We start from the raw sequence: 11,524 nt of genomic DNA, 5'->3' as shown, positions 1-11,524 counted from the left end.
CTGGCACATCTCACCCCACTCTCCCCTACGGTTTACAATAATATAAATTAAATATAAATATGTGCAGTGTATAGCAGTAGTCTTGTAAGAGCAGAATGGATATGCAGTATGAGCAATGTATGAACAACATGTGCAGATATGTGCAGTAGTAAGTAAGTAAGTAGTAAAAGAGTAATAAAAACTAGATGTACCGCATAGCGGTACAAAATATGACCGCCACTCAGTCCTGTACATCCGTTCCGTGAAAATAAATCACACTTGTCAATTTGTCTCCATCTCCTACTCCATCCCCCACTCTTGAAACTTTTGTGCATGCTTGTATGTGCATGCCTGTGTGAGTGTGCGGATGCGTGTGTGTGTGTATGTCAATTTGTCTCCCTCTCCTTGTAGAGCCTGACTGATATGGGATTTTGTTAGCCTGACGTAGTCATACTCAATTCTAGTCAGAATATAAGTCTGATACTGCTCCATTGGGACGTAATTATGGGGCGTGTTTCAACCGATACAGGGGGGGGAATGCCTCTGCACTCAATTGGATAGACCTAACCAATCAAAGCAACAAAACAGCTTACTGTGAGGTGTAGGAAGAAAACACACTAACCATCCTTCTTCTCCTATATCCCCTCCGTTTTTAAAAATAATTCTGTTGAACAGTGATATGCTACAAACATGTTAAACACCTGGGAAAGGCTGTCGCAAATCCCTCAAACAGGTGGTCAATCAGATTGAAGTTGAAAGATACATCTTGCTGATGCGCTGGGACACATCATCAGTGATGTAACCTGGGGTCACTGGGTGTTTCGGGTCTTTCAACATAAGACACCCTCGCCCAGGCGACCCGACCAGAGTTGATCAGACTCCGGCCTGTGTCCCAGCAGCATTCTTCCACGGATCAGCCCTCTTGATCCAAAGCCATCTTGTGGCTCTTTCTGCGGCTTCAGTTGCAGATCTGATGGCCTTCCTCTTTGCCTCACCGGGGAGGCCCAGCATGGTGAGGACTTTGCAGAGGGACCGCCCTGCAAATCCTCGGCATCCCACCTCCAGGGCTTCACAGTAAGTCCTCCAGCCTTGGCTCCTACACTCCTCCACCAGCTCCTGGTACTTGGCACGCTTCCGCTCATTAGCCTCCTCCATGCGTTCTTCCCAGGGCACTGTCAGTTCCAGAATGATCAATTGTTTGGTGGAATCAGAAACAATGATCATATCTGGTCGGAGCCGTGTTGTTGTTATTCTTGCTGGGATCTTCAGCTGTTTGCCCAGGTCCACTTCTAGCTGCCAGTCTGTGGCGGTAGTGAGGAGACCTGACCTGGCCCTCGCTTGGATAGTGGGCTTCTCTCCAGCTCTGTGGAATCTGATTGACTGAGGCTTGCTGTAGTTCTTGGTGGTAGTAATGGCCTTGGCTATACTCTCAGCAACCGCCTTCAGCACCTGGTCGTGGCGCCAGCGGTAGCGCCCCTCTCCAAGGGCTTTAGGGCAGCTACTGAGGAGGTGTTCCAGGGATCCCCTTCCTGGACACTGGAGGCAGGATGGTGTCTCTGCTTTGCCCCAGACATGGAGGTTGGATGGACTGGGCAGGACATCATAAACAGCTTGGACTAGGAACCTGATGTTAAGGGAGTCTGCTCTCCAGATGTTGGGCCAGGTGATCTTCCGTTGCAGAACATTCTCCCATTTAGTCCAAGCTCCCTGTTGTCCCATACCCACCATCCTGCTGGCTCGTTCTTCCTCCACGCCTGCCCGCACTTCCTGCTGGATGAGATGTTGCCGCTGTTTTCCCTGGGCCTTGTCCACCCTGGTTGATGGGAAATAGCCAATATCTGCACGTCTGGTAAATCCAGGCCTTGAATCTCCCTGGCAAGCCAGATCTGTCGACGCATCTCAACCAGCCCTCAAGCTCCTTGCTGGTTCTCTGGATGGATGACGAGTCTTTGAGGCTGCAATCAAAGACCTTTCCAAGACTCTTGACTGGCTGTTCGGTAATGGATGGGATGGTGGCTCCAGCCAGAGAGAAGCGGTACCTGTCTGTCACCTTTCCCTTCTTGAGCACCAGAGATCTTGATTTTGCTGGCTTAAAGCTCATCCTTGCCCATGTGATGAGCTTCTCTAGCCCTTGCAGAATCCATCTGCAGCCCGGGACAGATGTGGTGGTGACAGTCAGGTCGTCCATGAACACTCTTATAGGGGGCTGGCGTACTCCAGATTTTGTCAGGGGTCCCCTCCACTCCAACTCTGCTGACTTGACGATCATGTTCATGGCGAGTGCGAACAGGATGACTGAGATTGTGCAGCCTGTTATTATGCCCTTCTCAAGTCGATGCCAGTCTGATGTGCCCGATCCGACGGTGACTCTTAGCCTGAAGTTGCTGTAATAATCCAGGATAAGTTCTATGACTTTTTTGGGAACGTGATGTTGCAGCAGGGCAACTTCAACAAGCTTGTGAGGTATGGAGCCGTACGCATTGGCCAGGTCCAGCCACAGTACGGTCAAGTCTCCTTTCCCTTCACGAGCCTCTCTGATGAGTTGCGTTACCACAGAGATTTCAAACGAACGAGGGAACATGTCGCAATGCAACAGCGCTGTTTTCCCTTGATGAAAGTGAAACCACAAGTTTTCCCACATCTCAACTTTGGCCAAAGTTTTCAGAAATAATCGTTTTCAGTGATACAACCTCATTAAATAATATGAATTTTCAATATGGGGTCTTAAAAGCCATGTATCCTTCTAGCCACAGCGTTTTTGTTTCAAACATAAGCCTAATCTAAGCGTGCTCAGATGACGTGATAGACCAGGCTGTTGCTCACCTGTCCATCATCGTAAAGCCTGATTTGATTGGTCCGCTTGATATAGGGCGAGCATACTTCCACCACAATGAAGCAATGCCAGACCGAACTTCCCGACCTCATGGGCTATGAGACATACGTTCACACTCGGTATCATGTTTCAACACACTTTAGGTCAATATCACACCGGAATTCTCCTTTAATGTTTAGTTTGTTAAAAATACTGAATACTGCACTATGTAGTGAATGTGTGGATGTTTCAAACAGGGTGGGTGAAGTCTCATTCCAAGTACTCTTCTGGTTCCACCAACTCACCAAGGTAGAGGCCTTCTACTGTGGGGTTTTGGACATAGGGATCTTTTTTCTTGCCCTTTTCAAAATGTTTCCCACAAATTATACAAATATTTGGATCCAATGCCTGTAAGACATTCTCCATAATTAAAAACACTTGTGAAAAGGAAAAAATGATATACATTTCATAATTTTCATTGAAATGCAAATCAAGTTGAATTACACATGCAACATTGGTCAGAGGGCTAAGTACTTTCTTAGCTAACTGTTTAGCTACTTAGGGTTGAAGTAAGCAGTGTAGGCTCTACTGTCCACTGCTGGTCTGGACATACAAAAGCTAACAATATTATTTTCCATTATTCAGTAATGACTTGACCAAAACAAAATTCAAGTGAATGTAAATATTTTAATAAAGGTGTTCCATTCCAATGTTAACCTGATTCAATTGGATCTGTGTTTCATATGAAATGTATAATTATTAAATGTAAATATAGATCAGCACTTACCTTCAGAACAACCCCACCTTTCCCATAAGCCATCATATGTGTTTCTATGATAATCCCTGGTAAAGCAGCCAGAAAGTAAATTAAAACATTCTGCATAGATATTCATGCAAGATTTTTTGCATGTTCGCTTATTTTAGGTATGTGTTTTCATGTCTCTATTCATTCCATACATCAAGATATTCACATCCAGTCTTTTCTAGTAGGTAAAGCAACTTCCTGACTATAAACATACCAAGTTTTAAAGTTCTCAGAGCTTGTGTGATTGATCTGCACTAGTTTATATGCCTTAACTCCCATACGGACAGGCTATATTTTAGGGGTTTTTTTTGTTTTGGGGTGTATAACAATATCTGTTAATTTAACAATCTTAGCAGTAAAATTTGTTTAGCCAAGAATCCATTTCATATATAGGAGACCTTAGAGATGAGGAAAAACATTGTTGCGTTTAGTTCTACCTCCGGTAGGGGTATCTCAAAAATGTGGGGCCATTGTCATTAGCCTATTAACTTGGTGCGGGGGAGTGTGGTTTATTGATTGAAAATGTAGATATCTTTTAAACAAGAAAATGGTTAAGTGTATAATAGTATGGTGAAGTGTATAATAAAAGAGGTTTAACATTACAGCGAGCCACTGCATACAGTATAGTATAAAGTGTTCTATAAAATAGCGCACAGAACCAAAACATGGCATACTCTACAGGCACATTTTGAAGCAGACCAGTTCTACAGTATAAAAGCAAAAAGAGCAAGACTAGGCTGAGAGCTGATGCCATTCCAACCATCTTTGTGCATCGCCCCAAGGCCATTAAAAGGAAAGGTCCAACACCACGCTTTGGGCGATAGCTGCTGATCACAGTTACAGAATTCCTCAAATGGAGATATAAACCAATTATTAAGGAAATAATAGAGAGGGCTGGATCAATAGGGCTGCACATACTTTGTGTTACCACCGACATGAGTAGCCCTAACCGAGCAATGTGGAAAGCTTTTGGGGTTGATATGAACAGAACATCAGTGCCACATCCAGCAACGCCGGGCAAGAAAGTGCACTTCATGCCTGACGTTCCACATTTTAAAAAAAATCTAAAAAGTGCTCTGGTCCGTGGACAGGGTTTTGTAGTACCTGAAGATATTGTCAGAAAAGAGAACCTCCCCTCTAACGAGGTGTCTGTGGCTCCTCTAAAGGATTTGTTGGGTTTCCAGGAGGATATGGTGTTTAAAATTGCTCCAAATTTAACATCTGCTTCCATCACACCCACTCACTTTGATAAAATGAAGGTTGGTCCTGCCCTAAACATTTTCAGCAAGGCTAGAAGTGCTGGTCTGAAATATTTAGTACAGCAGGAAAGGCATCCTCAGTCCTACCTCACAACATCACCTTGAATTTCCCCTTGGGGATCAATAAAGTATCTATCTTTCTATCTATCTATCATGGTTCCTGGAACAAATGGATCATTGGTTTGACCTAATGTCATCTCGCCATCCTGTAACAGCTTTGAGCAGGCACAAACCAGAAGAGCACCAAAAGGCCGTCAATTTCCTCACTGACATTATCCATTTGTTCTGGGGGATAAAGATTGGTGGAAAGGGAGCCTGGAAGCCTGTCCAGACAGGTGTCATCATGGCAACAACCACAATTATGGCCATGCAGGAGGAGATGCTCACAAGGGGACACAGGTTTGTGCTGACATCATGGTTCACACAGGATTGTTTAGAAAATCTCTTCAGCTGTGTGAGGTCCAGAAACCCTGTGCCAACACCAGTGGAATTCCATCACTCACTGCGTCTCATCTCTGTGGGCCAGTTTTTGACCACTCTTGGGTCTGGGAGTTACCAGGAAGATGACAACAACTTTCTGGCAGATTTCCTAGATCAAGTGGAACAAACAAGCAGACCAACTGTCAGAGTGGAGCAGCTTGTCATAGTGGGTGGAGCAGCACCGGAGTTGACAACAGCGGAGAAATGCATCTTATACCATCTTGCTGGCTATGCTGGCTCTGACAGCCCTGCTGGAGAAACAAGCATCTTGGTGGAGTTGAAGGAGTTTAAAGCAGGTGCTCTGTGCCGTCCCTCCGAAGAGGTATTTCTGTTCATACAGAATATTGAGAAGACCTTTAGGAGTAAGGCTGGGTCCACTCTCATGGAGCTGACCAATGTTGTGAGTGTTTTGGAGGAAGGAATTCAGGAACTGTCATGCCGGCTCCCTTCCTGTTGTGGTGTACAGAAAATCTACAAAAGATATATAAGGTTGAGATTAAGGATTGAGGCGACACAATTGAAAAACAGCAGAAAAAAAATTATTTGAAAGACAGACATCTTGGAAGCAAAAGCAAGAACAAAAAGATGAGACGCTCCCTCACCTACCAACCGCCAGCCAACATCGCTGTCCCTCCACAAACCACCAGCCAGCCAACATCGCTGCCCCTCCACCTGCCAGCCAACATCGCTGCACTACCACCTGCCAGCCAACATCGCTGCCTGTCCACCTGCCAGCCAGGAACAAGTCCGAAGCGCTAACCAGTAGGCCACGGCTGCCCCTTTTTACCTCAGCATGCCGACTGAGCCGTCTTCACCTCACATCATGTCAACTCAAATGACACATGTTCTTCAAGTCAATGTTAAAAATACAAGTGTTAATGACAAACTTCACACATCGTTAATTAAAGTGCCTTTTAAATGTTCCAATACGTTACATTCAAAGCGATGGTTCGGAGTAATTTCACTCTAGGGTCCTTTGCACCATGAACCCGAGCTAAACACCTTCCCAGAACCTGTTTTCCCTTGGTCGAACCCTGGTCGAGTAGCGCTGTCAAAAACTAATGACTTCCTGCAGGCGTAATGGAACCAACTTAGCATCTCGTAAATTACCCCACTAATAATGCCCTGAATGGTACGAAACTTCTACAGTAGTACAACTATGTTCGAGGATGGACCTGGTCACTCGCCTCCGACAGCAGATGATGCAGTCAAGGGCAACCTATGACGAAGTGTTTTCTCAAATCTGGGGAGCATCTGGTAGGTTGGTGCCATTATCACATTGACAATATACAACTGATAGGATGGGTTAGGGTCACATCATAGGGATAGCACTGACGTACAGGCGGAGCTTCTGTGATGTGGCTAATTGGGTAAAGGCACACTTGTCCTTTCAATCAGGAGACATTTGGTTTTGAGGCCTTTGTAGCCACGTGTAGCCTGTGGCATTTGAATTATGCATTTATGTTTGGCTTTTACACCGCCTTCCTCAACATGTATAATGTATTTGATTTTGTTTTGTAAGGTGGGTGGGCTGTGGTTACCTGTCCTTGTGCTGTGGTCTACGGGATTAAATAAGCCTCATGATGGCAGACTGCTAGAGCCAACAGAAGATAATTTGGAGGCAGCACGAGGTGGTAGTGCACAGGTCAGCCTTCCATGGCTGCTCACAAAAAAGACTGTCTGTGATCCTAACGGGCATCCGGTCACAGGATCTGCGGAGCACTATGTTTTGTATGACAGATTCCATGAGAATAATACCAAGGACCCCAAAAATGCCCTCGGGAAGGTGGAGCTGGTGCTGAACTGCGAGGCTGGGTTAATAGTCAATGCACCGAGCAGCTGTTCGCAGGGATGCACAAAAACAATTCTTTTAAAAATATTTTTACCTTCTAATCATGTGTTTTTGATGAGGAACATTATCCATAATTACAACACAAGAAGAAATAGACTCAAAATTGATGCCATGAAAAAAAAAAACTTTGGAGGAGTGGACATCATAATTGATGGTAATGGGCAGACAATAATTGGTAAGTGTCTTGACTCAATTAGACAGTTTAAGTAATTAATGTTAACTGCAGCATTCTCAGTTTTTTAACCTTACAACTTTTACATTACTGTGATAACATCACCACCAGCAGCTCCCACAGACATAACAGGTCCACCTGCAAGCCCCACTAGCAGCTCCTGCAGATCAGTGTGTGGGCTAAACTGTTGTGGACTGCCTCGTTTGAAACACCTCTTTCCAACAACAGAAGTACAGGTACATCCAATTACAGTACATGTACATAGTTCTTAAAATATCCTCTGTAGTCATCAATATACATGATGAATTTGTTTTATAATGTTGAGGTTTATAATCATTGTATATTTTACTTTAAAAGGTTGGCGATCTGCCTCTGGAGTTGCGGTCATTATGGCTGAACCATAATGCAATTGAAGCAAATGTACAGTATGACTGTTAGCGCGCGCGCACACACACACACACACACAACTAACTGGTATGGACTGCCTCCACACTTTGTAATTCACAGCTTCTGATGCCCAAGCTTTGCTGGATGTATCTGCTGGACTCGGCTGACCCTAGTGGTTCTGGGGACGAGCAGACTTTAGGCGTATTCAGGTTTAATAAATGAGATATTAGAGCTGTTCAATGTTCCATCTTGTGTTCCACCAGAGCTAGTGAGTGGAGCTGATGCTTCAGACTCGTGGTGTGAGCGGTATCGGAGCGAAATTGGAGTGGAACCAGGCGGCCGCTCCGGTCTCTAAATTAAAAAGCTCTCCGCACTCCAACAGAATTCCATCCACTCCGCTCCTCGCTAGCTCGCGCTCCGCTCACTAGCTCTGTTTTCCACATACTGTTCAGAGGAGGTTCTTGTCAAAGGCAAAGACAGTAACCAAAACATTTCACAATGTAAAGCAGAGTATATAAGGCTCCACAAACCATTTGAGAGTAAAGGTCTCTCCAAAATGGAAATGTAACAGTCAAAATCAGTTCTGCATCAATTGGCAATCCTGCATTTGCCGAACAAACTACTGTGCTACCATTGATCATTTGGTTGTTGTCTATGGCCTCTGTGAGTGGTGTCCAAGTGTTAAATGAATCATGAAGAAAAATCCCAAATTTTATCTTAAGGACATGCTGAGACTTTGGGGCAATTTACATTATATACACTTGATGTTTCCCTCACTTCACTTACAGGTACTGTATGTGTCAAGCCTAGGTTACTCAACCATATTGTGACTGATACAATTGGCATTTTAATTGGCTGTGTCATTCTTACCTTTACTGCTAACCCTAAGCTGTGTAGTGAGTGCATGAGCACCATTAGTTATGGCTGCCGTGCATCATTCAGGTGCATTCAAGTGATATACATTGGCAGTGGTGGTTAGTAAGGTCCCTCATTGTACACCATTCCCACACAAGTTCAGTTCGAGTTCAGCCACCCCCCCCCCCCCCCCCCCTCTTTTTTTACATTAAGTTCTCTCTTTGTCTAAACACCTAAATATTGTTCTACCTTACATTCCCAGCTCCATAGCAACAGGGTTAGTGAATGGCCACTGGAAACTTATAAAAAACAAGGTATGCAGTAAGGCTGCAGTAACTGTCTTTACAGACCTTTCATTCAGGCTTTGTGGAGTGGCAAAGAAATTGTATTCCTTAATTTGCAGAATGTTCCAGGCCAGACTGAGCCAGATGACTGTGGCATCTTCATGCTTATGGTCAGTTATTTATGTGCAGACTGTGTGTGTGTGTGTGTTTCATAGATCTGTGTGTCTGAAATGTTTTTTACCAATTCTCTTTTCTAAATCGATTTCTCCATTTCACAGTATGCCCTTTATAAGACATTTGACTGGACATTTGACTTCACACAGGTAATGACGTAAGCATCTGACTGTTATTTTGATATACTGTACATTTAGGCCATAATGTGAAGCTGTTTTTTCTCAATTTATTAGAATGACATCCCTTGGTTAAGGAGGTGGTGGTGCCTGGTCATTGTAAACCACATGACCCTTTATTCAAGGTATGCATATGTAACATGCTCAATTGAATGAGAAGGTTAATGAATGGCAAGACTAATTAATTCTAACACATTGGGCTCTCTCTTGCACTCCAGCGCAATTGACTTTGTATACTCGCGCTTTTGTCTTTCCTATTTTGCAGTCAGTGCATATTGGAATTTTCCCTCCACAGGTACATGTGCGCCCACGGGGGCGTTTCAGCGAAAAGAGGGGGCGTGTTCCGGCGCAAGTGGTCCCTGTTGATATTTTGCCGTTTCAGAAAACAATTCCGGCACAGACCAGGAACCTTCTGGTCTTAAGTCAGTGGCGCGAATTCAGATGCTATTTTAAGGGCGCATGCATGGCCACAGGCCTGCAGAAATGAATGCTATGCACACCGATCTACAGACACCCTGTGCACAGATGGAAACATTCAAAGCCTTCATAATATTTGTCCGTTTCCCGGCTTTGTTCGTGCATTGGTCAACTAAAAATTTAGTAGCCTATATAGTACATCTACATGCAATATCTTTACAACAACAACGCCTAATTACGACCTATTAATTTTACGACCTAAATAATATTTTAATAAATATTAACTTTATACAGCCCTATAAAGGCTAAAGTTACCTTTAGTTTTGTTCCAATTTACCGTTGTGTATGGCTTTAAACATCGTGTGCGCTTTAACATCAGCCTATAAGCATTACTCCAGCTGCGCTAAGGTTTTGACAAGCACCACAAATTTGCCTACCTTGTAGCCCATCTGAAATAACTCCAAAACTTTGCTATGTTCCCTCCATCCTTTCGTTGTTTTCAAAAAATGTTTTATATCCACGATGGCCTTGAAGTCTTGAGTTTGTGAATTCGCTTAAATAAGCTTATTATGTGCTGTTAACCAGCAACCATAGACAGTAAAAGAAAGCAGCAAGTAGCCTTCGCTACAATTTTTGTAGTTGCTGCGTCCATTCATTGTTATTCTCTCTCCTGCTCAAACAAAAGTTTGTGCATTAAGTTGATGATAACGTGTTTACAAACTCTACTTTACATATAATAAATATTGTAAATAGCCCACTGTCATGCAGTTAATGGGATACTGTGCAGAGTTGGAAAGTTAGGTCAACTTGGAAAGTGTTTCTAGTTGCCTGTTGGTAAGGTACAGCCGTAGCTTACACCTGCAGGAGCGCTTGCTTGAGCGCCTGTGTTGCGAACACATTTCCACGAATCACGGATGTGGTGATTTTGAAGTAATATGCGTGTGCACAAGGGATGCTTCTAGCGCCTCCTCCCTTAACCTGTGGCTGTGCGTCTTTTCTCCTCACACACGTAAGCGCAGCTGTCGTGCTATAAACAGCGAGACATGGCTGCTAGTTCAAGTGATGCTATGGTAACACATCATAATAGGCTAAGTTGATTTGCTCACTTGCATCTCACAAGTTTGGGTTGCTAACCTACCTAGGCTGTGGGATTTTGGTCATTTAGGCCTACTATTTGGGTTCAATGTAATTTGGAAATAGGCTAAGCAACCATGGCAAACTTTTACATCTGAAGAGAGATCCTTGCTAACTATCCCGCTAGCTCAGGTCACGTTTGACAATTATTGCTCGCTAAAATCATTAATGAACTTTGCAAGACACTTATCTCTTCTATGATCCCAGAAAGATTTTCTTCGACTTGTACATTTACTTGTACATTTGAACATTTATTTTATCTAATGACATATAAAACATAATTAATTGCATCCACATATTCTTATGCGCTATGTGCAACTTTTATTCACTAGACTAAAATAGAGGTGGGTCGGTCGCGAACGAACTAGTTCGTTCGAACGGGTCTGAGCGACCTGAACTGGTTCGCCTTTCCAGTTCTTGTTCGTTCTTTCGTTCATCGCTGAATCTCACTGACCTAGTGCTGCTGTGAATGCCTATGGCCCAGCTTCCTAAGGCGAGAGCCAAACCAATCGTATGCTGTTGTCTGTATTGTTTCTAAAACGTTCCTATCGAATTAGCCAATGAGGGGCATGAAAGCATAGCAACCGTTTCCATGAAAAAAAAAAAAAAAATGGGCTAGTGAGACTAGTGGGAGAGCATACAATAAAAAATAACGATAATGGTTTACATTAACAATTCCATTTCACATTTCAATATTGGCATTTACATTTAAATATCTGTCTAATGGTAAATGCATGC

General features: G+C 43.7%; 1 protein-coding gene and 2 long non-coding RNA genes across 3 annotated transcripts; 2 read left to right on the top strand and 1 right to left on the bottom strand.

The window, feature by feature from the left end:
• Positions 1-826: 826 nt before the first annotated feature.
• Positions 827-2,545, bottom strand: LOC121697073 (the record flags this gene model as incomplete). Its single annotated transcript, XM_042078355.1, is given in 2 exon segments — positions 827-1,824; positions 1,826-2,545. Coding segments are annotated over 2 exon segments (1,692 nt in total), but the record flags the coding sequence as incomplete, so codon positions are not given.
• Positions 2,546-6,874: 4,329 nt separating this feature from the next.
• LOC121701849 lies at positions 6,875-8,013 on the top strand. The gene is made up of 3 exons (XR_006028284.1): positions 6,875-7,362; positions 7,474-7,595; positions 7,717-8,013. It is a non-coding gene; the product is annotated as an uncharacterized LOC121701849 (long non-coding RNA).
• A 718-nt stretch (positions 8,014-8,731) lies between these two features.
• LOC121704037 lies at positions 8,732-9,194 on the top strand. Its single transcript, XR_006030213.1, has 3 exons — positions 8,732-8,915; positions 9,005-9,055; positions 9,164-9,194. It is a non-coding gene; the product is annotated as an uncharacterized LOC121704037 (long non-coding RNA).
• The last annotated feature ends 2,330 nt before the right edge of the window (positions 9,195-11,524 follow it).

The sequence above is a fragment of the Alosa sapidissima genome, chromosome 2, assembly GCF_018492685.1.
Source record: "Alosa sapidissima isolate fAloSap1 chromosome 2, fAloSap1.pri, whole genome shotgun sequence".
In the NCBI taxonomy this organism is placed as follows: domain Eukaryota; kingdom Metazoa; phylum Chordata; class Actinopteri; order Clupeiformes; family Clupeidae; genus Alosa; species Alosa sapidissima.
Note: the sequence above shows the minus strand (reverse complement) of the source record. Positions and strands in the feature narration are given on the sequence as shown.